This window comes from Panthera onca, chromosome B2 (assembly GCF_046562875.1).
Source record: "Panthera onca isolate mPanOnc1 chromosome B2, mPanOnc1 haplotype 2, whole genome shotgun sequence".
In the NCBI taxonomy this organism is placed as follows: domain Eukaryota; kingdom Metazoa; phylum Chordata; class Mammalia; order Carnivora; family Felidae; genus Panthera; species Panthera onca.
The window spans coordinates 44,240,153-44,267,097 of NC_138343.1; the positions used below are offsets into that span (position 1 = coordinate 44,240,153).

General features: G+C 41.0%; 1 protein-coding gene and 1 long non-coding RNA gene across 7 annotated transcripts in view; one reads left to right on the forward strand and one right to left on the reverse strand.

Annotated features, from left to right (window-relative positions):
- Positions 1 to 19,176, forward strand: part of SLC25A27 (solute carrier family 25 member 27) — a 28,288-nt gene extending 9,112 nt beyond the window's left edge. For 3 of the 6 annotated variants that reach the window (XM_060615669.3, XM_060615668.3, XM_078446972.2), the window contains 4 exons: positions 2,150 to 2,262; positions 5,454 to 5,538; positions 11,513 to 11,605; positions 12,237 to 13,763. In XM_060615669.3, the coding sequence (XP_060471652.3) occupies positions 2,150 to 2,262; positions 5,454 to 5,538; positions 11,513 to 11,605; positions 12,237 to 12,534 (589 nt within the window). In that variant the 3' untranslated portion in view covers positions 12,535 to 13,763. Of the gene's footprint in view, positions 1 to 2,149; positions 2,263 to 5,453; positions 5,539 to 11,512; positions 11,606 to 11,856; positions 11,923 to 12,236; positions 13,764 to 17,376 lie in introns of those variants that run through there. The other 3 variants (XM_078446969.2, XM_078446970.2, XM_078446971.2) reach the window with 3 other exon arrangements.
- Positions 19,177 to 19,186: 10 nt separating this feature from the next.
- Positions 19,187 to 26,556, reverse strand: LOC144616384 (uncharacterized). The gene is made up of 2 exons (XR_013555649.1): positions 26,022 to 26,556; positions 19,187 to 19,411 (listed from the first exon to the last, which is right to left on the reverse strand). It is a non-coding gene; the product is annotated as an uncharacterized LOC144616384 (long non-coding RNA).
- Between the last annotated feature and the right edge of the window lie 389 nt (positions 26,557 to 26,945).

Genomic DNA, 26,945 nt, shown 5'->3' on the forward strand with positions numbered 1-26,945 from the left:
TGTTCAGTAGAGACATTAGTTCTGACTTTTTCAGCTTGGAAGATAATATTCATTAAGAGGAGAGTTAACGTGGATCATTTCTTTGCATGTTAAGGTGCACGTGTTCTCTACCAGACAAATTCTATGCGTGCGTAGCTCTTAGCTGCTTTTCCCAGCCGAGTCAGCTAGACTTGTTTCCTGCTACAGCTTTTGATACAGCGTCTGATCACTAAAATTTGCCCTAGTGTGAATCCCAATTTTGCCGTTATGGGTTACTGCTGTGGAGGTCACTTAGCACTCCTCGTCTCTGTTTTTTCATCTTTGAAAAGGTTAATATCAGAAGGTTTGCATGACAGATTGCCTGGCTCATCCATGTCTAAAAGCTAGGTTTCATTCCCTTTCTCCCTGAAAGAAGGGAAATAGCAAGACTGACCTTGCAAGTTCTTTCCACTTCCCTAATTCTGTTCCGTCTCTTTTCCCCAAGTTGAAGGAAGGTTTTCATTTTGACTTTGTGATATAAAATTCTCCTATGGCATTACTCTACATTATTGAAGTCTGCCTTTCTTCAAAGGTTTTATGTTAAATAATTTATGAAAACACCACTTGGACTGTTTCCCTGGAAAAAGGGCAAAACCTTAGAGATTGATAGACCTCTGTCAGAAAAGAGGAAAAGTGCAGGATGCCTTGGACTGAGTACAAAGAGGTCTGCTCCTCTCAACACTGCAGGTCTGTGACTGGGCCAGAGGGGAAGGAGGCTTTGGCGGCCCCTTCGAGAGCCCACCACTGACCACTGCTCTCCATTCAGCCCCTCCTCCAGCTGGCTCCGTGAAAAATGAGGTTGGGCTTGGCAGTCCACATCCCCCTTGAGCCCTGCAAACAGAGAGAGGACACCCACCACAGAGGACAAAAGGGTACCACTCTGACTTAACCGAGCAGTTTACAGAATCCCAGGGCCCATTTGATTGTCTTGTAACAACTTTGAGTTAATTACTAAGTAGCAGGGCACAGCTATGTTGCCATGGTTGGATATATGGAGAGAATTATTGGGATCCAGAAAAATCTGACTTTTTAACTAATCTCCTCAATTTTTCCCCCTTGTCTCCACTGTTGGAAATTTTTGGTTTGATGTAGTAGTAAAACATTTCATGTACAGAACATCAACCTTGGGGTCACACATCCTGGGATTCATATCCAGCCTTTGCCACCTTTTAGCTCCAACCCTAGTCAAGTTCCTTAACCTCTCTAAGCCTCAGTTTCCTCAGATGGAAATTGAAATATTAATACATATTTCATAGAGTTTTCAGGAATAAAATTTATCTTATGTATATAAAAAGTCTTGTGCTTAATAAGTGCACAACAGATTTTAGCTACAAGGGCCATCATTTGTGAGTATCGCTTCCCATGTAGCATAAGAGCCATTATGCATGCCCAGTAAATATGTCATACTATCTTTTTGCTGAGACTTAGGGAATGTAATGCCTAAGTAAAAGCCACTCAGCTAGTAATGGTAAAGGAGGCATGGAACTCCAGGTCTTTCTGACTATATAAAACCCAGACTTTTATTTTATAACAGAGGTTTCCAGATTTGATTCATGGTTCAGCCTCATTTTTTACTTGTGTACCATAAACAAGAGCAAAATCAGGATAGGATAGTACATTTTTATAAAGCCGTAAGTACTCAATTTTAAGAATTCTTATTATGACATTACCCTCCCTACTCTTTGGGCTAAAAATGTCATTTCCTTTCTGAGAATATTTGGGGATTGATTTTGTAACGTTATTTGGTGAAATTACAAAATTTGCAGGTCTCACGTAGTACTAGTAAAATGAACCCAGACATTTGATAGCTTCCCTCCTGGATTTAATATGTGCGTTGATGGCTAAATATCAAGAAAGGAATTTTAACCTGTTTAATAATCTGAGAAGAGGATGAGAGTTGATAAAGACTTCAGTAAAAAATGTTTAAGTCAAATGTCAGCTTTTTTTCCCTAAAAAAAATGTGTTTTTTTGGAAATTGACTTATATGGATTGCTTTAATTTCTAACAATTCTGGATAATTAAGATGTTATTTTACTCCAAATCATAACAGCTATAGGCAAAGCTTATCCAGCTGCATTCCATGCACAGAAATGCATAGAATTTTCATATTTAATTATTATTTTTCCTTTAGATTTCGTGGTGTGCATCATGCATTTGCAAAAATCTTATCTGAAGGAGGAATACGTGGGCTTTGGGCAGGCTGGGTACCCAATATACAAAGAGCAGCACTGGTGAATATGGGAGGTAATGGAAACTTTATTGAATTCTGAGAAGTCATACTGCCTTGATCACCATAAGGTTAAGCACTTACATTGGGGAAAATGAAATTTTTTTTATCAGTTTTAGTAATGTATATTGGCAACAGTCTTATTTTATGTTGTTAATATTTTAATTGAGTATTTTCCCTAGAGCATTTTTACTTTTCTCCATGGTGATCTATGAAAAGGATTTCCTAAAACAAGCAAATTGTGACAATAAGGATATTAAGACTAAATAATTTCTGAGGTCTCCTCTCCACCTATACCCTCCTCTAAGACTCAAAGTGGCACATGTAACCATGTGGTAATCACTCTATCCAGACTGTCCAAATCGTTCCCCCAGTAACCCTGCTCCTACTGCTGTATAATCCAGCTTGTGCAGCCAGGCACCCCAGGCTGGAAGCCTGAACATTTCCTTAACTCATCCTGTCCCTCACCTTTGATATTCAGTCACTAATTGCTTCTGTCTTCTAAGTATTTCTTAAAAGCGTCCCCCCCCCAATACATAACACCATAGTGTCCTTAAAACCACCATTTTTACAATACTCACCATCAAAGCCACAGAGCTAGAGCACTGACACAGCCATCCAGCAGATGTCATTCTTTGTCCTCGTTATTTGTACCCAATACCCAGAGGGATTTATCTAAAATACACATCTGAACATGGTACTGGGACTCTTAAAACCCTTCACTGGCTTCTCATCCCTCACAGAACAAAGTGGAAATTTCATCACATAACTCAGAAAGTCTGCACAATCCAACTGGTGCTTCGGGGAATTGAGCAATTCATTGATGGAGGAGTAAAGAATGAAGTAGAGAGTCACGAACTAGAAGGTTCCACTGCCTACACATATCACACTGTTCTTTACCTCATATTTTGTTCTTCCCTCTCTTCTTCTATCTAGTTTTCTCCTGCAGATCACTTAGCACCAGCTGAAGTGTCTCTCCACCATGTGATTTTCCTGAACCCCACAACCACCCTGCCCTAGCCATGTTGTGTTAGATGTCCTTTCATGTGTTTCTGAAGTTCCCGGTGCTTATCTCTGTTATTGCTTGTACCTCATTCCATTGCTTTCTAGTATATGTTTATCTCCACTAGATTATGAGTTCTCTGAAGGCAAGGACCGTGTTTTATTTATCATTATTTTCCTAGTCCCTTAACATGTAGTCACTAAACAGTTGATGAATGAATTAATGAGTGAAAGAATCATTTCTAAGACCAAAATTATATGATTCTAGGAAATTAACAGATAGCCTTTTTGAGGGGTGTAGGAACATATCACATAAACCTCAAAGAAAGCAAATCTGTTTTTTTATTATTATTATTTTGCCATTTCAGTCCATCCATGTCTACTGTATCATACTTGTGGATATTTTGGTTATCAGGAATCTTGTCTGATTGTAGTTTCTCAATTCAATGCTTCAAAATCTCTTGTAGCTCATATTTCTCTCCTAGGTTCCCAGTTATTTACTCAGAATGTTCACTTAGGTTTTCTCAAATACATTGCTTTGTGTCCAAACCACACTCATTTATCAAGCCACTTCCTTCTCCATTCTTCCCAATCTCAGAATATGATAAAATCACCTTCTCATCTGACCAACGCAGAAACCTAAGCATGATTTTTGTCTCTTTCCTTTCACTTCAAGTCCAGCCACTTCTGTCTCCTAGCTAAATCTCACATCCACCTACTTCTTCTTGTCCAAGGAGCCACTCCTTTGTCCAAGTATAATTTATCTTCCCTCACCGGATCACTATAAAAGCCTCCAAACTGGTCTCCCCATACCCACCCTACAGCCATTGTGTGCCACCTTGCATCTGAAAGTGCTCCCATCAAGGTCACCAATCCATCATCTTACTTAAAACATTTTAAATTGGCCAGTTCTCATTTTCACCATCTCCAAAAATGTCAGCACTGCTGACAAACAGAGTGTTAAACCCAAAATGTTATAGTCCCCTTTGATCCCTTTCTTTCGATCTCTATACAGTCTGCTGGCTAATCCTGTTGATTCTGCCTTTAAAACTTGTCCTGAATCTGACGAGCGCTCCACAACTCCCTTGTCCAAAGCATCATCATCTCTTCCCAGAATAAATGCAATCGTCTCATGTCTCATCTGCCTTGTCTCCCTATAGTCTCCTCACAGCCAAATAAGCAGAGTAGTCCTTGTAAAGAGTAGCTTAGATCAGTTCACTGCTCTGCTCAAAACCCTCCCTTGGCTTCTGTTGCTCTCCATCTCTGGACTCGTACTTCTCTGACACTTACTTGCTTCTGTTAGACCAGTATTCTTACTGTTCCTCTAACGCACAAAGCTGACTGTCACCTCAGGGATATAATGCATACTGTTGTTTTTCCTGGAACACTTTCTCTTAGATTATCTCCAAGGTCTATTTTCTCATGTTTTCTTTAGGCTGCTGCTCAGATGTTATTAAGAAGCCTTCTCTGATCACCATCTTTAAAATTGATATACATCCTTCTTCTCCACCCTCTGGTCGTCTTATCCCCCTTGCTTTGCCTTATTGGTTATTTGTATCTGAAATGCCATGTGGTTTACTTCTTTGTTCATTGTTCATCCCTCAACAAAGAATGAGAATTTTGTTCGGTTTGTCCATGGCTCTTTCCCCAGCGTCTAGAATAATGCCTACCACATGCTAGATGCTCACACATTTAGTGAATGATCAAATGCATCTATCCATTCTTGCCTCTTTACAGTTCACTTCCCTGTGCTTCACTGTAGGTAATCTTTATAAGACTCCAGTGTTGTGAGATACCACTGCCCTGTTTAAAGCTCTTTAACAGCTCTGCATTGTCATTAGGAAAGAAAAAAAAACATAAAAAGCTTAACAGAGAGTAATAGTCAGGACCTTTTATTATAAGTGACAGAATTGCAACTCAACTTAAATTGGGATTAAAAAAAGGAATTTATCAGCTCAAATACTGAGAAAGGCCACCAGTTGAGCTGACTTTATGCTTAGCTGGATTCAGATGTTCAAACGATATAATTGAGTGTCTGTCTCTCTTCCTCTTCTCCTCCCCCTCCATCTGTGGCTTGCTTTCCTCTGCTTGAGAACAATAATGGTATCTTTCATTCCCGCCCCCAGCCTAACATATTCACGACATGAAAGACATTTGTTGTCAAATGAATGAATATTCCAGCCTTCTTTTTCTTGTTAATTGCCAGATTTAACCACTTATGATACAGTGAAACACTATTTGGTACTGAATACACCACTTGAGGACAATATCACGACTCATGGTTTATCAAGGTAAGTGATTATTTTAGTTTGATTGATTTTTTTTGTGTTTCACTTTCCTTGCATATTTGGCATCAATTCTAACCTTCTGTCTCTTTTGATTGAGAATCTAGTGATATTACCCTTAGAGTAAGGTGATAGTACAAAGGACAGATTTTCTTTACAAAGGACAATTTTCTTAAAGATAGTTGCAGTTATTATGCTAAGTGAAATTAGTCAGAGAAAAGACAAATATCTCATGACTTCACTCATATGATGACTTTAAGATACAAAACAGGTGGGGCGCCTGGGTGGCTCAGTCGGTTGAGCGTCCGACTTCAGCTCAGGTCATGATCTACGGTTCGTGAGTTCGAGCCCCACGTCAGGCTCTGGGCTGATGGCTCGGAGCCTGGAGCCTGCTTCCGATTCTGTGTCTCCCTCTCTCTCTGCCCCTCCCCCATTCATGCTCTGTCTCTCTCTGTCTCAAAAATAAATAAACATTAAAAATTTTTTTTTTAAATAAAAAAAAATAAAAAATAAAAAAAAGATACAAAACAGGTGAACATACGGGAAGGGAAGCGAAAATAATATAAAACAGGGAGGGGGACAAAACATAAGAGACTCTTAAATACAGAGAACAAACAGGGTTGCTGGAGGGGTTGTGGGAGGGAGGATGGGCTGAGTGGGTAAGGGGCATTAAGGAATCTACTCCTGAAATCATTGTTGCACTATATGCTAACTAACTTGGATGTAAATTTAAAAATAGATTATTGGGGCGCCTGGGTGGCTCAGTCGGTTGAGTGTCCGACCTCAGCTCATTCATCATCTCGCAGTTTGTGAGTTTGAGCCCCGCGTCAGGCTCTGTGCTGACAGCTGGGAGCCTGGAGCCTGCTTTGGATTCTGTGTCTCCCTCGCTCTCTGCCCCTCCCCCACTGTTCTCTGTCTCTCTCTATCAAAAATAAATAAATGTTAAAAAAAATACATTAAAAAAGAGATTATTAAAATTAAAAACAATAGTTGCAGTTAAAACGGGGGAGAGACACAGGTGCAGAATGTTTCATATTAAACCTTCCCAAATATTTGCACCTTGATGGGACCCTCCTGGGGTCAGATTCTGGTGATTCAGTTCTCAAATTCAGTCCCACAGATATGTTTGAGCATCTTTTTGATAAAGGCACCTGCAGGGCTCCGCAGTGGGTACAGAAGGTAACCCAGGCTCCTTTGCAAGGAGTTGACCAAGGGGAAAGCAAGACAAGTATAAAAACAACACAAGGTAAATGCTGAAAGAAAGTGACTACTTACTGTAGCATTTGAAGAGGAAGAAAAAAGTAACCATCTGGAGGGGCCTATAAAGAAGACAGGATTAGCTAAGTGTTTTTGAAGGGCTGGAGCTCTTGACAGAGACAGGAAGTAGAACACTCCAGGAAGGAGCAGTACCTTAATCTCTTTGCAACACAATTTCAAATTATCCATTGGAGTGGTTACTTTATAAATATCTAGTATCCTGAACATTATAATGATTTTATTTAGCTTCTGATCATGTGTCCAAATTCCAGGACCCTTTATGCCATTTAAAGAACCCCAAAAGTATATTAATAGTGTCAAACCAATGACATTTAGAGATATAGAGATAGAAGTCATTCCTCATTTCAGATTCACCTTAATATTCCTTGAGTGGCTTTTCTTTATTCCTCCACTTTAAATATAAGTGTTATCCTTAGTGCTACTAGGGCAATCTCTGTATATGTCTTTGCTTACCATCCTTTCCATTCTAAATTCTCACCCACGTGTGTTCCCAAGCTACACCATACTTTCTGTAGCCAATAGTCTGGCCTCCTCTTTCAGAGGAAATTGAGGATTTCGGCTTCCTTCTGCTTCTTACTTCCATCCTTGTACACATATGTATTACACGTGTACCCACCCTTACCATCTTTCCTGCACTGTCTTTGTTCATGCTGTTCACTCTGCCCAGGAGTCGTTCGTCTCCCATTTCGACCTAGTCAGGTCATCTTGTGAGACTCTCTCATCTTTCCAGACACTGTGTGTTCCAGTGTTATGATCTACTTACTCTAGGGGCAGGATATTCAGATCTGTCCTGGGGTCCCACACTGATATTGCCACTCTTTCCTTCTCATTGTCTTTCTATCCAAATGGTTTCTGAAGTACCACACTTCTAACCAAAGAACCATGGATTTCCCAGTGAGTGTAAATCTTCCTACCGTATACTACTCCACCAAACAGGTCTGTCTTTTTTGGAAAGACATAAGATTTTCAGCTATATATATTCCAGCCCTAATCTGAAATAACATAGTCTGATTATTCTCTAATTCAGGTTTTAGGAAAATGAATTCTCTAATTCAGGTTTTAGGGCATTTGGTTCATTTTTGAGCTCTACCCACCAGATCAGGTTTTTTAATGGGTTGATATGAATATGTGTGGTATATGAGGCAGCTCAAAAGTTGCTAACCATGAACTCTAAGTAAGTAAACAGTGCTGTGTGATCTGGAAGTTCTGGATACTGTGTCATAGAATAAAATGAATGCTCATGGAGGCTTGAAGGGGATTGCAGCTGTACAATCAGAGAGCTTTATATGAGCCATCAACACCGAGGGAAAAATGAGTTTGATATAAATAAAAATGATATAAGCACTGAACTGCGCACTTAAAAGTGGTCAAAATGGTAAATTTTGTGTTGTGTCTATTTAACCACAATTTTTAAAAATGGTGTAAGTAAAAGTACCTCTCCCAGGGTAGAGCAGGAACAGTAAAAGACAAGTCAGGATTTTAGTGAGGTGAGAAAGCAGGTGACAAGTTATGTTTAATAAAGAAAGCAGAGGAACAGTGGAGAGTTGAATTAATGGTCAGGCGATGATAAAGAACAGAAAGGCCAGAATAATCTTTTTTTTTTTCTTGTTTTTTTAATGTTTTTTTTTTTTGAGAGGATGGAGTGGGAGGGAGGGAGGGGGAGAGAGAGAGAGAGAGAGAAAAGAAGGAGAAGAAGAAGAAGGAGGAGGGGGAGGGGGAGGAGGAGGAGGGGGAGGGGGAGGAGGGGGAGGGGGAGGAGGAGGAGGAGGAGGAGGAGGAAGAGAGGGAATCCCAAGCAGGCTCTGATCAGGCTCTGCTTTCTGACCAAAGTGGGGCTCAGTCTCAAGAACCACGAGATCACGACCTGAGCCGAAACCAAGAGCTGGACTCTTACCTGACTGAACCACCCAGGCACGCCTTTTTTCTTCTTTTCAAATCATGAGGCTATTGAGAGGTAAAACTGGCTAGTTTACTCTCTGTGAAGACGATACATGAGCATGATTATTTAGTTCATCCTTGAGAGGATCACTTTCTCTGAAACGGTGCTGATGGAATATCTGACACTGGTCTTGCAGATAAGCCATTGGGCCTTCTGGAGAGATCAGAAGACTCACGCGGTCACTTTCTGTCCATTATCACTTCAGCTGTGGCCTGGGCTTCATTTGGGGGTATTACTCGCAAGGAGCGATAAAGGCCAATAGCAAAAAGCTGCAACGTCCATTTCAGTGCAAGTAGCTTGAGCAAAATCCATGTTCCTTTTATTGCCCTATCTTTTCATTTTGACCCTAGATACCAGCTTATTTGAGGCCTCTTTAACACATTATTTGCTCGTTCAATGTTTATTTTTTTAAAGAAGTCTAGCCAAAGCACACTATATCCTTAGGTGTTAGTTAAGATTTTCTGTGTGAAAATATGAAGGTGTATTAAAATTGATGGTATTGGGGCGCCTGGGTGGCTCGGTCGGTTGAGCATCCGACTTCGGCTCAGGTCATGATCTCACGGTCCATGAGTTCGAGCCCCACGTCAGGCTCTGTGCTGACAGCTCAGAGCCTGGAGCCTGTTTCAGATTCTGTGTCTCCCTCTCTCTCTGCCCCTCCCCTGCTCATGCTCTGTCTCTCTGTGTCTCAAAAAAAAAAATAAATAAAAAAACGTTAAAAAAAAAATTAAAATTGATGGTATTAAGCTTTCAAAGAATCTGAACTAACAGGAAAGAATATGAAAAGAGCAGTTGTGTGCACCTACTGGAAAGTATATGGTGAAACAAGAGCTCTTCCCACATAGACAATGGCTGTTATGTGGACAGAGACACAAGGAGTTATTAGGTCACTTGCTGTAGCATATGAAATAGGCTGTATGTACATGACATACAGTTGGGTCATTTGCTGTAATATGAAATAGGTTATATGATTTCCTTCTCTCGAATTCAAGTATTTCTAAAGTAATTTTCTCCTTTGAATTATAAATCCTGGCTGGAAAGAGGTAGACAGAGTCTGGGTACTTCCTAGAGTGAGAGAGAGTATGAAAATTCCTAAGGTAGCTTCAACTTCCTGCCATAGAGCCTTCAGAGATTTCAAAAGCCTTGGCACAGAAGCCAGTGGTCCCTGTATTTGTGAGGTATTTGATGTCCTAGAAGGACCTAAAAGTTTTCCACGGTTTTCCTTTCCAGCTTTCCATTGGCCATTTATGTTTATAAGCCGTTATGCTTACTTCCAGGATCCCAGTCTGTGGATTCGGCTTCTGGGACATGGGACTTCCATTCTCTATGACTCAGGTCAACCACCCTTTTACTCATCATATGTCTTTCTCATGGAAAAGTTTCAAGAAGTTCATGGGTTTTCAGTTTGTGGATGCTCATGCTCTATAATTGCCTCTCATGCCCACATATATAATGAACTGCTGGTGGTTTCTTCACTTCTCAGTCTCTTGATTAACTTCTCAGTATCTTCTCAGAATCTTGATTTACTCTGCAGTAGGCTGACCATATCCATTTTGTCTTTTCTGAGTAACTGACATGCCATGTTCAAGAAGGAGTGATTAGCCTTGGTGGATAAAGGAAGAAGGGATAAGCCTAAACTTCCTAGCCCTTATGCCTGAACATAGATTCAAAGAAAAACAGGAATTTTCCTACTGGATGGGGGTGCAGAACATTCCAAATGGAAGAACTGAAGACACGGAGGTGTTACATAGTATGGGAAGTAGAGAGAACTACACTTAGTTATGTTGTTAGAGCATAATGGGCAAAGAGGGATGTGATTTTGGAGTAATGTGTGCGGCAGCCAGTGTAGAAGCTAAATCAGGTAATAGGGAGCGAGTCTTAGATGCCTCTAAGTAGGGAAAAATGACATAGTTAGACTTGTATTTTAGAAAGATCCTTTAGGCTGGCGGGAAAAGGTAAGGTTATTATATTCAAATCAAATAGCTTAGTGAAGTGAGGCTTAAACAGTGGTCAGAGTGAACTTTTTCTTATTTGTTAACTATTAACCAAAGTAGGTGATTCCCTTGCTTCCGATCCTCTCGATGACTTCCTTTCATTATCTAGGATAAAATCAGACTCCTTAAACAACCTTCATGGGCTGATCTCTGCCTGCTTCTTTAGTCTTTCACATGGCTGGCCTCCCTCCTTCAGGACGCCATAGCCCTGCTGGCCGCCTTCTGGCTGTTAAGCACACCAAGGGCACTTTCCGACTCACGGCTTCTCCTGGGCTGTTCCTCTTGCCCGCGACATTCTTCCTCCGTGTCTTCACACGGATGCTTCTCACCAGTCAGATCTCGGTTCTGCTGCTGCCCCAGAGCCTCTCCCCGGCTGCCTGTCACCCAGTTACTCCCTAGCACACTGTCCCATTTTGTTTTTTTTTTTTCATTGCACTTACCTGCATCTGAAATTATTCATTTCCTCTCTGCCCCTTCCCAACTAAGTGCCTCAGGGACAGGACCGGGTGTGTCTTCCCCACTGCCTAGAAGAGTGCCTGCCACCAGCAGGTGTTCCGTGTATACTTGTCGACCGGACATTATTTTTAGTTTTTCTTTTTTCTACCTCTTTAGTGAATTCATTAAGCATTGACTTTAAGGTAAACTAAGATCATTATGAAGAATAATACAATGATACATACATTCTTTCTGTCTACATATCAAATTTCCCTTTCTCAAAATTTAGAAACCCCTATGTTTATTATCTTTCAAATTCGTTTCTTTGTATTTACAGTTTATGTTCTGGACTGGTAGCTTCTATTCTGGGAACACCTGCTGATGTCATCAAAAGCCGAATAATGAATCAACCACGAGATAAACAAGGAAGGTAGATAGAAAGTCTTCGCTATTCATGTGTTCGAATGTCTGTAATAATAATGTTTCTTTAAGATGTTTCCCTGCATTTATTCTTGTTAGAAATGAATACGTGTGTTCGTGTGTTCAACCAGCAAACTGTTTGTATGTAATTACTTGCTCTTTGTCTGAGGGAAAAGTACTGTGCATTTGAGGATATAAACTAATTTAATGATCATATTATTTAGACACAAGGTATTTATTGTGATTTTATTGTTTTCAAAGAGTTTATGAAAATATACTCTGCTGAGAATTTACAGAGCACTTTCTTCAGAAGCTTATGACTTACAGGTAACACGGAGAATTTGATTTGATATAAAACACTATATTCTCTCTGGAAGAGATCAGGTAGAGCGAATTCTAAGTATAAGACTAAGGGTGGGATGAATCAGAAGAGTCAGCCTTAGACATCTAAAGAAAATACCTTTAAACTCAAAAGAGGTGATTTATATATACTGAACTACAAATATTATTTGTTCTAAGCTAGCAGAAAATATTTAAGTTTCATTAGAGTAAGTTTGCTTAGACTATTTTTTATTTATGTTTTCCTTACACATCCATTTACACACAAGAAATTTAGTAGAACTGTCTTCTTTCCTTTTTAGGGGACTTTTGTATAAATCATCAACTGACTGCTTGATTCAGGCTGTTCAAGGAGAAGGATTCATGAGTCTGTATAAAGGCTTTTTACCGTCTTGGCTGAGAATGGTAACGTCAGGTTTTTCCTTTGTTTTTGTTTTCTTTGTACTTAAATTGCTTTTAATCTGTAAATATATTCCCCTTTCTCTTTTGGTTTTTAGCATGGCTCTGCCCCCAAACCACAATTCTTTCTCTTTTTTTATATCTTTTTTTGTTTTCTTTTTACCTCTCCTCAGAGTCCTGTTACCTTTCTTGGTAGAATAAAGTAAAATAATTCAGTTACATCCAGAAATAAATAAGTTGATATTCTGTTGTTATAAAGCCAGAGGAGAGGGTTTTTCTGCAATTTAAAAACCTTTAGTGGTCTATTTAGTCAAAGTACTGTAGTTTGGGACAGGTATAAAGATTTTATGCTAGAGACCATTCCTATGGAAATGTTACTGTTTCAAACAAATTTTTTGTTACTTTGATGGCAAATGTTGCATTATCCATTAATACTTATCACCACAAAGCTCTGCTTAGTAAAAAAGCCTTATGTCATTTTTATTAGGTCTGGATGTTATTTTTTATGGAGGTGAACAAAGATGTAGTGTGAGACTTACTCAAGTAACAACATATATAATAAACACAGGGTACTCAAGGATTTTGTAAGTTAGAACACATTTGAAAGACTGAGTCGTGCATTTAGAAATTCAAACAATCAATACTTTACACAATATGATAATATTAATTGAGCACCTACTCCATGCAGAGCCCTGTACTCAACGCCTGGTTTGGGGGGATGAACAGAAGAGTCTCACCCCCTGCCCTAGTGCCAGAGCTGCTGGTTTGATAAGGGCCAAACACTGGATAAAAAACTGGAAGTGATGAGTGGTAGAGGAAAAGTGCATGGTGCTATGGCAATATATAGCAAGTGCATACAGCCTAGGCCTGGAGATTAAGAATACCTCCATGGACAATGGACTTTAGAATTGAGTTTTGAAGAATGGGTAGGACTTAGCCAGATAAAAAGAGCAGAAAAAACATTCTAGGTAGAGGGAATCATTGGAATGGACAGAGAACACGAGGAGTTCGAGGAACTGAAGGAAACCCAGCCGGCCGAGGCATGAAGACATGGAGGAGAGAGGTACAAGGTGAGGCCAGAGAGAGGCAGAGATCAGTGTGGGAAGGGTCATAGGACCCATAAGAGTGAGGGGCACCAGCTTGATGATACGTGTATTTTTAAAAAGATCATTCCAGCTGCCATGTGGATTAGAAAAAGGCCAGGAACAGTAGTAGATGAGACATAATGATAGTGCGGACTAGAGTATCACAATGGGGAAAGAAAAAGATAGATCTACAAAATAATTTAGGAGAAAGCAAGGAGCTGGAAGCATGACAAGCATGAGTGGATGAGGAGGGGAAGATGGTCAAAGAAGGCAAGAAATGCTGGGTTTCATTCCCAGGTTCCCAACCTGAGCAACGGATGATGTAATATCCTAACACGGAGATCATTTGTAGGGATGATTTCATGGTAGAATAACAAGTTTAGCTCTAGATTTGTTAAGTTTTGAATACTCATAGGACATCTAAGAACAGAGGTCTAGATAACTAGCTTCGTATATTGATCTGGATCTTACAGAAAATATGGGGATGGAGATTTAGAGGGGAGCACTGTCTACATATAGATGGGAATTGAAGCTCTGAGAATCAGAGTGACATCATCAAGCAATAGTAGGTATCTATTAACATGGATTTAATAGCCAAAGCCCTGGGCAATAGCTGGTCCAAAAGTGTACCCAAGTGTAAAACCTTATTTTGATTGTCTAGATTATATCTTGAAATTATCTCAAATCTATGGATGTTTCTTAATGGAAAGGAGGATTTTGATTTGGCCTGCCATGAACCAGGCACTGTCGTAAGTGCTGGTAGCCCTAGGGAATAAGTTTTTTGCCTGAGACGAGCTTATAATGTGATGGAAAATGTAGACATGTAAATAGTGAAAATTACAGAATAAAGTTAACATTATTAAATCACTTGGTAAGAGCACCAACACCGTGCTAATCATTTTCACGGATTAACTCACTGAACTCTCCCAACAATCTCTTCAGTAGGTTATTGTGATTTCTCTCTTAGAGAGGAGTAACAAAAGCTTAGAGTATAAAGAACTCAGCCAGGCTAGGTAGTTATCAATTCGTGGCATCAGGGAGGCAAACCCAGCAAGTCTGACTCCAGAGGACATGGTCTTACTAAGCAGTTTGTATTACTGCTCTACTAGTGGTATAAACAAAATGTGTTGGGAACACGGGTAATGAAGTAAACATGGCTCTGACTGTTTGGGAAGGCACAAAAGTCTTCTGCAGAGGTACGTTTGATCCGAGCTTTGAAAGATCAGTAGGCATTTATCAAGAAAAGCTGTATGAGCCTAGGGATCAACTCATGCGTGGACCCGGTAGGTTGGGGCAACTGCAGAAAATTCGGTGTAGCTGGAGAACAGGTCCTCAGGGGAGACGTGGTGGGACAGAATTCTAGAGAAGTACCTATGGACTGGGTTATAAAAGGACCTTACCGGGGTCAGTTTGCTGGTTTAGGTAAAACCCCGGAGCAAGCAAGCAGCTGTTTAATCATGGGAGGAAAGTACTCAGGTTTGTTTGGGGACAGGACTACTTTGGCAGCAATATAGAAGATACATTTAAAGCCAGGACCCAAGAAAGGAAGTTTTATCCGTGCTCGATCCTGGAGATGATTGTAAAAATGGAGCAAAGACATATTCTAGAGACATATATGGTTAACTCCATAGGACTTAACTGACTCTATGTAAAAGGTGGGGAGGGAACAAAGGAAATGGGACTTTTGTATGTCTAGTGTGGGAGACTGTGAGGATGGTGAGGCCATTGGTGAAAAAATCAGGGGCAGGAGGCATGAGGGCAGGGAGAATATCCAAGTCCAAAGGAATACCGAGACCACTGAATCTGACCCATTCTCTTTGTGCGTGAGACTCAGGAAATATAAATGAGAAAAAAAAAGAGTACTTCATGTAGGACAGGCACTGTGAGAAGTCTTTGAGAACCTAGTAAAACAGGTGGTGTTATCCTCATTTTTCAGGTGAGAAAAACATGGCTCAAAGGATGAGATGCTTGCCCAAGTTCATTTAGCTGGTATGTGGCAGAGCTGGGAACTAGCTGTGGGTCTGTTCAGCTCTGAAGCCATGCTCCTAGCTAATACAGTGTAGTGAATCTCTCAAGATCCCGCAGGTAGCTATGGAAGTCGTCAGGGAAAAGAGATAGTGCGTGCTGATAGAGAGATGTTCCTAAAACAGCTGGCTAACCAGCAGAGATCTCCAGGGTGGCACTGCCTTGTTGGTCTGCCACAGTGCATGACCCTGAGCTTAGAAACCTGACTCATGAAAGCTGCAAGTAAATTGGCCTTGCAAATACAGATTCACTTTGACCGTACTCGTTGAAACTGATGATCGGACCACGGCACTGGCCCCTTCACACTGAGAAACACACTTGGCAAGTGATCCAGATGCTGAAGTCCTTTGGACAGCGTGCTTCCTAAATTCAAGCTGTACGTGAAGGCAGGTCACAATCAGGAGGCTGCTTGCTGCACACAGAAAAGTAACAGGAAGAGCTTATTTGTAATCTTAGTATTTAAGAATATCAACCCAAGAGCCCTTATGTGTTCAGCCCCACAGTGAAAGGCATGGAGAAGGACTCTTTTGAGCAGTCACAGCAATAGCCAGACCAGAGCAGACCACATGGGTTCATATTCACTTGGATTCTTTACGGCAGTATAACTATACTGGTGAAGAGAAAACAAGTGCACATGCACCACCCACGTGTGATCCTGCGCAGACGCTCCAAGGATCCCATCTATGTAGTACCCCTGTTAGTAGCTGTATGCTCTCCCTGTCCAACTCCCATTCATAGGCCAGCTAAACTCAAGCCCAGTCCCTTCCACTACGTGAAAGTAGTATGGCCTTGCTTTACTCAATCCCTAATTAATATTTCTTTCATTCGCATACAGAAGTCTGATTACCAGAACAGTTAGGAAGGATTATATAGTCCAGTCTTAACCAAGACCTCTAATTCCTTGATCTGATTGCAATGATATCCGTGGCTCACTTGATTTTTGTTGTCACAAGGATATGATACCGTCATGGCTTCACCTCCTTTATTTTGTGTCCCTCTTCACACATTTAACTAATCAAGATGTGTTCTCCTAAACCCACCGGTAAAGTCTCCATCTCCCATATAACATACTCCGTATTTCTAAACACGTGACCTAAATATTGCTTCACAAAGTGTCTAACCAAATACATTTTATAGTCTAATTGCTCAGGCTTCTATTTTGATTCTAGTGTGATAGTTTTTGTCTGATCTATATTACCTATAACCTATGAACTAAACCATATGGGAACTGGATCCAAGATACTCTTTCCCTGACGATTCCTTCCAGTGTTTCCTCTGTGATTTCCTTCCACGTTTATATCTTCTATTGTTGAATAACCCCCTTCCCTTTAATTCCTTTTGACACAGGTATATCAAGATAGGCATGTCTCCCTGAGCTGGAAGCTCTTTTCTCTCTTTAGTGTGAATTTTTCTATCCACTTTGTGAGAGATCAGGTGTTGAGTTTATGGTTTACATCTCAGGGGCTAATCTTCTGTCTTCAGTTTCAAGTCCTTAAATGTCTCCTTGTCCATCTCCACACAGAAAGTACACACAGAAAAGCCCAGCCTAGAATTCAGGCATGGCGAGTCCTAGCCTTTTAGCTAGTAATGGTTCAGTGAAAAGAACCCTAGAATGGAAGCCAGAAGCCTGTAGTCTAGCTCTATCATATGTGAATAGGTATTCGATTGCCGAGCCTCAGTGCCCTCATCTGTAAAATAGGGGTGTCAGTACCTTTCCTTTCTATTGTAAATTGTTCAGAGAAATCTATGAAAAATAAGATATGAAAATGCTTTGTCAACTATAAAGTGCTCTCTAAAGGTGAAATACCAAAATATTTGTTTGCAGCCTAAGTGGATTCAAAATGACTTCGTCATTCAAAGATGTATATGCATATATGTAGAATATTCATAATCGCTTTGAAATACGCACTAACTTCTTTGGTTAATCTTTCAGACCCCTTGGTCACTGGTGTTCTGGCTTACTTATGAAAAAATCAGAGAGATGAGTGGAGTCAGTCCATTTTAAGCCCTTAAAGATGCAGCCCTTAAAGATACAGTGTTCAGTATCATTGAAATATGGGCACCTACAACACACACCCCTATTATTTCTACCTCTTTAGGAAGACACTGTACTCCACAGAGACTGTGATTTATAGGGGGCAGCACTTTATTTTTCTCTGGAAACCCAAGTTCTCTTTGACTCCTCTTTTTGTTCAAAAGCAATCTGGTTGGATTACACAAGGCCACCCAGTGAGACCCAGCACAGAATTTTCAAGAAGATTGAATCCTGAGCACTTCCCTTGGGCCAGAAGATTTGACCTTTGCGATGCAATTCTGTGCTGAGGAGCCTACTTAGAGAAGTGCCACAAGGGGGCATCTCAGACCTGAAGTAGACAATAGGAATGTGGAAGAATACATACATACTTAGTGATTAAGAAATACATTGAAACTGTTGTATTTTCAGCTGAAACTCGGGGATTCATTTTTGTTGTTAACATGCACATACTGTAAATTAAAGGGAGGTGACTGAAAATTCATGAATAAACATTTTGAGTCTCCCTAGTGGTGATGGAAGTTGATGTACCTTTTCTTGCCAAGAGGACCAAAAAACGTCAATTTGACATGATGTTTGGATTTCAAGGAAAGAAGCTCCTTTCTGTCAGTGTCCCATCTTTAGTTAGATCTGCGTTATTGGTCAGCACTCCACTGCACACGCTTAGGACTTCCTGCCAGCTACAGACCGAGTCTTGATGAAAGCAGAGAAGAGTGTCTGCTTCGTTACATATGCCATTGCAACCAGAGTTTGCTGCTTGCTCCTGAGAATCTCGATATATAAGAACATGCAACTTGTTTGACTAACGCTTAAGCGGACAGCTTAAGTTGCTTGAGTTGCTTAAGCTTAAGTTGCTTTTCATAAAGCAACTTGTTATTATCATTATCAGCCTTTGAATTTTAAACCGTGGCATTTTAAAAGCAAGGCTGAGATGATGTCAGCCACTTTTGACAAGCATCCTTTCTTATCTTCCCTTCCTTAACACTAAGGGCCCGAAGGAGAGATAACTAAGGAATCATACTGAAGCCGTCTCTGGCCTGAACCTTACTCCATTTTGACAAAGCTTCCTGCCTAGTGAGAAGTATAAATTGCCTGTGATATATGGTTATGTCTCTAATCATCAGATCAAACCCTTTTTCTTACTTTATAAAGGTGAGAGATTTCTTCAGATTGACCTGTATACCACCTGCTCCCACACCCACAGACAGTGGGCATTTCTGGATAGATGGATACAGTTGTAGGTAGAGGCTATGACTGTCAACATAGGAAAACTCAAAACGCTTAGACCCAAGAAAGACAGTGGAGTTGACCAAACAGAATTTGTTGTCATGGACATGGGTGATGTTGAGCCACAAAAAAAAAGTTTACAAGTGCTCTGTGGTTGCACTAATGTATAATCACTGCCATTTAAAAGAGGATGTATACTTTAAATATATATTTTAATGTGATGTACGAATATGCAGTGGCTTATTGTTTTTCTATGAAATTTTCAGATTGTGGAGTTTAATCAAAATCTGTTGGTGGTCTACTTTTCCATTGCATCTGTCAATCTGTGTGAATTGAGTTGTTAAATATATTTAAAATAATATTGTGTTCTTAAATTCCCAAGTGTTCTGCATTGGGAACCACTTTGGGGGACTCTTGGGTTTTCATGTTTTATAACTTTTAAAATTAAGTAAAGACTGGATCAAAATATGCAAACTGGACCATGAAAAGTTTGTTTAGCTTTATTCTTTGAGGGGTTTGGGGGTAAAAACACTGCTTAAGTACTGAGTACTATTCCTTGATCTGTGGATTCAACATGAATAATTGGAATTTTTAAACCTGAAGTGACTCCTTGGGATCATCTGGTTTAACCTTCTCATTGTACATGTTGTGAAACAGAGGGCCAGAGAAGTAGAGATGTTCATGCTCATAGGTCACTTGATAGCAGAGCCTGAATAAAAATACAGATCTCCTAATTATTATTACTATAATTGGCAGTTATTATATTCTAATTAGGTATACAGCAAATGCCTTATGTTATCTTCACAACAACCCAGTCCAGTGCTCTTGAATCTTCTAAAAGTAGATTTTTCTTTACGCATTTTTTTTTTTTGTCTCGTACATTTTAAATAAATTTGAATGGTCTTTAATCCAAATTTTAGAATGGAGTCACCATGCCTTATCTCGAGCGTTAAGACCCTCCATAATCTGACCAAATCCTTTATATCCAACACATATGTCTCTTCCCATTTCATACTTTTCCAGTGAAGTCATTTTCATTAATGTATCTTGGAATTTCACTTTATTTATACCAACTTGAAATCATCTTGATCTGCTTCAAAATAATCCACAGTAAATAAAAAGGAATTAAAATTTCAGTAAAGACGTAACCATTTCAATCTCACTTTCTTATACTAATACTGTATTTATCTTCAGTATTGATAATAACTAACATTTAAGTTTGTTTCGCTTCTACCTTCCGCATTTTTCTCTTCCCAAATGATTTTCTCTCATTGAAAAATATATAGCGATTGTTAGTTACATACAATTCTTTGTTCTTTATACATATAAGTGAATTAGCATATATATCTAAATAGAGATAACATTACTGAAATTTGATTTCAGTAAGGAATAAAGTATCTATCAAGTGCTCCAAATCCTATTTGATTATAAGCCACTAGTGGTGGGGCCATGTCTTATTTTTATATACGTCTTTATGCTCATTGGCAGCATTTCTTTGCTGTGAGGTACTCAACAATTTTTTTTTTACAGCTACAGATAACATAAATCAATTTTGTCTTCATTATTTTAAGAATGTCCATCATAAGACTAGTCTGAAATTTCTTTCACTTCGCTAAGAAAAAAAGGAAAATTCAGGGAGATTTTAAATGTAAAAAAATGCTATTCTGCCATCATCTTCAATTTTTTAACCACAACATTTATTTACAGTCAAAATAGTTATACATGTTCTTTTCTGTTTGTGAAAACAGATTACCTCCACTGGAAAAAAAAATGTGTATTTTAATATATGAGGGTTAAAAATTGGGTGGGAGGAGGGAAGTATTCAATTCTCTTCTCCTCAGTTAAACTGGGATTCTTTAAAAATGATTACCAAACAAATATATGTTATTATTAAATGCCAGGTAATGTGGAGGAATGATTGAGCTTGAATTCTAAAGACCTATATCCAACTCAGGTTCTACTTATGACAAAGTAGTATAACTAGATTAAGTCCTTTCACTTCTCTTGATTTCCATTCCTTTATAAGATGAAGTGCTGGAACTCTAGAATCTTCTAGAATCTTAACTTGCACATACTTGAAGGGGGCCATTATATTGATGTCATGTGGAAAAAAAAAAAAAAAACAAGATTAAAAATTTGTTGGGATTTGCTTTTTCCTGAATTTGATTAACTTCTCATATTTCAAGCTTGGCTAAGGTTTACTCAGGCCTTAAAGTACAATGCAAATTTTTATATAGATGGCCTGCGTCACGGGAAAATCCTCACAGAGTGGCAGCCTCTTCTTCCTTTAAGCAATACTGGACATGTCACTCTACGTTCTTACCTTCAGCTGCACCTCATACACTCATAATAAAGGCAAAAATCTTTAATACCACGTCCAAGCCCCTCTCAATCTGACTCCAAGCCATTTTCCTAACCTTTGCATTTCACCGCATACCTGCACTCCACCTTCTTGCAAAGGCATTCCTCCACTTCTTTCTCTGGAGCTGTTCTTCACTTGGCCGCTTCTCATGCCACGTTCCCACTGTGTGCTCCTGTCACCACTGCCCATTCATCCTCATGTTGGGGTTAAAGCCTACTTTAATATCTAGAATGACCTCCGGAGACTTCCACATTTGCAACACCTCTGTGCTCCCATTGCCTCCCCTCCTAAGAACACATGACTGTGTATATATGGATTTATGCCTCCTTCCCCCGTACAGAATGAACTGCTTGCAAGCAAGGACCATGTAATACATCTCTGTTTCTCTTAAAATTCCAAATAGAAGCCACTCAGAAGGTATTTGTTGCATTCAGAGAATTTTTGGGGGGTGGAGAGAGAAAAACATCTATGCACACACAGGATTCTTTAAAAACGATTCCCCCGGGGGCGCCTGGGTGGCTCAGTCGGTTAAGCGGCCGATTTCAGCTCAGGTCACGATCTCATGGTCCGTGAGTTCGAGCCCCGCATCAGGCTCTGAGCTGATGGCTCAGAGCCTGGAGCCTGCTTCCGATTCTGTGTCTCCCTCTCTCTCTGCCCCTCCCCCATTCATGCTCTGTCTCTCTCTGTCTCAAAAATAAATAAAAACGTTAAAAAAAATTTAAAAATAAATAAATAAATAAAAAATAAATAAAAACGATTCCCCCAAAATATATACGATTACTAAATGCCAGGTCGTGTGGAGGAATGATTGAGCATCAATTCTAAAGACCTTATAGCCATAAAAACTCATGTGTTGTTTTCCTCCTACCTTCAGAATAATTGTGTTGGGTCAGTAACACTTGATTTCATGAGATTCTTCACCAAACTAACTGTTTAGCTGCATTTTCAAAAGATCGTGTGTTTTTGAACATACATAATTATTACAATGTTTACGAAGTAGTCATCAGTTTAATAGCTATTCCATAAAACTCTAGGGTTTAACACAAAGTATTTGGTGAGTTAATAGTTAATAATGGGACAAGTTTATATTATTCATTTTAGAGTGTGTATGGAAATTACATCACTATTTTGGCCTTCGTTGGTGCCATACAAATGCACATTTACCCGCTCAAGTGTTTTATTATTTCTGAATTTTGAGGAATACGTGATTATTTTTCTCTCCCCATACTTTACCCCCAACAGGCTGCTGTGATTGTCAACAGCAGCAGGAGCCACTTTGAAGGTTTGATAAAAGCAGATGAAGAGGCTTAAAGATGTCTGTTTGCTGAAAATATCTGGTAACAAACAGGAATATATGTGAGTAAATATAGCGCATTATTCTGATTTTTAAAATAAATGTTTTAAAAACGCCTGATGGGTTGTAAAAGGTTTTGTTGTGTCCTGGTGCGGCTTTGCCCTGGTGTTATTTTTAAATGATGATAATAAATTTAGAGATGATTTTTAAGTCTTAATCTGTACTTTTCACAACTGAAATAAAAACAGGCTTAATTTAGATGTCAGCTTTGAAATATTAGCAAAAAGGATGCTCATACCTTGTCACTACAAGCTTGTTAATTTATAATAAATCCAGCTCTGCCATTGACCCAGTTTTCCTATTAATTCGGTTCTGCTGGGACTAGAAAGGATATCTAATAAATTACAGTGATGGACATGATCACTGGCTGAGGATCGAAGGGGAAAATAACACTGGAATTCCTTGAAACATTGGAGAATCAGCTCTCCTTTTTAAATACCATATTTTACTTTGATTTCAAAATACTATTCCCTCCTGCTGCTTCCTATTTTGCAGTCTCTATTGGCTATTTCTTTGCTGCACAGTACTTAAATTTTGGTTCTTCGGGGTTCTGTTCTTGGCCCTCTTGCCAACTGTCACTCTCTCTGTCTCTCGGGAGAGTCCTGCAGTTCTGTGACTCCAGCTACTACACGTAGGCTGGGAATTCGTGAACATTTACCATTACTCAATAAATGGCAGATGCTCCCATCATCTGTCTTCCTGGTTCTTACTCGTTCTCAAGTTTCAATCATGTTCCCTCAGCTGCCAACTATATACCTCCTCCAGGAGGGCCACAGTCCTTGTGAGCTGAACTTTCCCAATATTACAACAGTACTTTTTGTACACATCCTTCCTCCCTGTCCTTTAAAATCTGGTCCTGCTCCAGGATTCTCTGTGGCACTAGAAACTCACCAACACAACCAAGAAACCTCAGGACAGCCTGACTTTTTTTTTTTTTTTATTGTCCCAAATGCTTAAATCTGTTTATAAAAAAGACCACTACAGACCAACGTCTTTTATGAACATAGGTGCAAAATTCATGAGTACCACTTCATACCCATGAGGATGGCTGTTAAAAACAACAACAGAAAATAACAAGTGCTGGTGAGAACGTGGGGAAACGTGGCTGATGAGAATGTAAAACTATACAAAACAGTGTAGAGGTTCCTCAAAAAAAAACTGAACATGGCATTATCGTATGACCCAGCAATCCGGGTCTAGGTCCCTACCCCAAAGAATTGAAATCAGGGACTTGAACAGCTACTTGCACACCAATGTCCATAGCAGCATTTTTCACAGAGCCAAAAGGTGGAAACCCAAATGTCTGCTGACAGACGATGTATGAAGGGATAAACAAAATGTGGTGTGTGTGTGTGTGTGTGTGTGTGCGTGTGTGTGTGCGTGTGTGTGTGCGCGCACGCGCACACACACAATGTAATATTACTCCACCTTAAAAAGCAGGGGAATTCTGAGACATGCTGCAACACGGATGAATCTTGAAAACGTGGTGCCGAGTGAAGTAAGCCAGGCAGAAACGGACACAGACCGTATGATCCTACTTATGGGAGATAACCCGGGGTAACCGAATTCATAGAAAGGAGAATCGTGGTTACTAATGGGCTGGAATGGGAGAGAATGAGAAGTCTGTGTTTAATGGCTACAGAGTTTGGGATGAGGAAGACGTTCTGGAGATGGACGGTGGTAGCAGGAGCTTAATCCTCACGGCACAGTGGTCTGATTTTTTAAGCTCCCTGTCCAGCAGCAGAGCAATGCAGGGCAAATAAAGCTACCTCCCCCAGACACAGAAGAGGGGGGACATTGGGAACATCTGGGAGGATGGGAGGAACAGGTTCTCAGCCCATTATAGCCACATGATATGCCCTGACATTCAGGAGTCAAGGCACTGAGCCATGGAAGGAGGTTAGGAGACAAGTTCAACAGAAGACAGAAGTCATTTCCTCTATCTACAGCCCTGTGCTCTCTGTAAGGGTTTGGTTATACTGCTTGAGCTGAAACAGAGAATTGAAACCTCCATTATTCCGTGGGATGATCAAACAATTCCAGATGATAATAAGACCATTTTATAATGAACTCCTTCCTTCCACCATAAAGGACACAGTGCCAGATAATCTGCTTATTCTCTTGTTCAACATTTATTGCGTGCTGACTAAAAGTCCAGTACTGGGCTAGGCCCTGAGAATATAAAAAAATGAGAGGAGTTCTTGCCTTTAAGAAGTTCATACCCGGGTAAAAAGGAGAAATAGTAAACAATTGCATGGTGTGACATCATATGTCACAAAAACTAAATGTAACAGAGGGGGCGGGGGGCTAGCCAGTTCTGCCTGGGTGAATAGTAGAGTCACGAAGAAGAGACATTTGAGCTACATCTTGCTATATTTTTTTAACGTTTATTTTTGAGAAGGAGAGACAGAGCACACGCGGGGGCAGGGGCAGAGAGACAGAGACACAGAATCTGAAGCAGGCTCCAGGCTCTGAGCTGTCAGCACAGAGCCTGACGTGGGGCTGGAACCACAAACCGGGAGATCATGACCTGAGCCGAAGTCGGAAGCTTAACCGACTGAACCACCCAGGTACCCCTAGATCTTGCTAGATGTTTTTAAATCAAATGTTTTTCTTCCATCATGAATATAAAACATTACAGAAAAATTGGAAACCGAAACTGAATTGTCAAGGATGAGTTTATCAGATAAAAATCTAACTTCTTAAAGAAACCAAATGATTCTTGTATTTATTCATCCAGCAAGTACTTACTGTGTCAGCCCCATGTTAGGTCCCAGGAATGCAACCAACATTTATTGCCACAAGGAGTGTTTAAGTTGGCGGGATGCCAAAGTGCTCAAAGCCAACGGCAACACAATGTGAAAGTGCCATTAAAAAGTATGGGGGGAGAAGGCTGGGGGATACTCAGTCTCTAGTCCCCTCAGACTGAGGGGATGCTCATTCCCTAGAGCATGTGCCTCTTGATCCCAGGGATATGAGTTGAAGCCCCACCTAGAGCTTACTTTAAAAAAATAAATATTAAAAAAAAAAAACTTGAAAGAAGTAAGCATGGGAGGTTTCGGCAGAAGGAGGTTACTTCTAACCTGGATAGATTGAAAACGCTGAGATTTAATAGCCCAGGATTATATTAAGAACTGTCTTGATTTTATTTACATTGTATTTGATGGTATTTCTTTTTCTTTTTTCTTGTTTTAATTTTTTTCATGCTTATTTTTTGAAATAGAGAGAGAGAGAGCAGGGGAGGGGCAGAGAGAGAGAGAGAGAGAGAGAGAGAGAGAGAGAGAGAGAAGCACAGAATCTGAAGCAGGTGCAGGCTCTGAGCTGTCAGCACACAGCCAGGAGGGACCAGAGAACCCACAAACCGTGAGATCATGACCTGGGTGAAGACCCACCCTTAACCGACTGAGCCACCCAGGCGCCCCTTGATGATATTTCAAAATGTGAAGGAGTGACACGAGAAACTCCCACGAACGTGACTGGCTTTGTGAATGAACAAAAATCTATTCTAGGCATATGTCTGGGAGCTACTCACAGTCCCCCCAACCACCACCACCCTGCACTTTCCCCTTCCACTCCCTCCCCCTGCAGTCTTCTAAGGGTTACCTTGCTAAGATTTCAATGAGGGAACAGAACAAGAGGACAGCCAAGAGGTCCCCTGCCGTAGTAGATACAGCAAGATACCAAGCCGTGTTTCTTCCGTTCCTCTAGACCTCCTTTTGTTAAGTCCGGTTCTGCGCTAGCCCTGTGAGTAAAAGAATAAATGCCTGCAAAACCGAGAAGCCGGAATTAGGCCAAAAAAGCAGAGCAAGTCAAGCCCAGTAGCTGTGGGGAAGATGTAACAGTCTCCAGATACATTCATACTTTACTGTAACCCTCTTAACAACTTCATCAATTCAAGCTACTAAACAGGTTCAAGAAGAGGGTAAGCAACTTGCTCAACGTCACAACACCGAAAGGGGAATGGGCCGCACGCAAGCACCCCGCCCGCGGGACGCAGGGGCATCCCGGTCGGCCTCCGCCCTTGAGCCCCGGGCCCTCTGAGCGTTAGGCCCTAACGCCCAGGCACGTGCCCTCGGCGCCCCCAGGTCTCCTCCCGTTCCTTCGGAGCCTAGCATGGGCACACGGGGCTCCAGCAGCACTAGGTGGACGGCCAAGAGCCAGCCCCCCTTCGGTGTCGCCCCCCACCCCCACCCCGCCCTCCGCCAGGCCCGCCCACTGCGCCCTCCGCGACGGAAGGCGCTCTTTCGAGAAGTAGGTTGGATCGCGACCCCGCCACTGCGTGGCCCCGGGAACAGCCCTCCCAGCCCCTTCGGCAAACCCGCAGGCCTCGCCCCGCGCCGCGCCGGGACCCAGCTCCCCCGCGCCGCGCCGCGCCCGCGGGCCCCGCCGGCCTCCCGCGCCCGGAAGTGGGGCGCCGCGCGCTGCAAATGCCTGCGCGGCGCGACCGCGGCGGTTGGTCCCGCCGCCGGTCTTACCAGTCGGCGCGAGTCCCGGAGATCCGGCGTCGGGGATCTCGCCGTGGGGGCG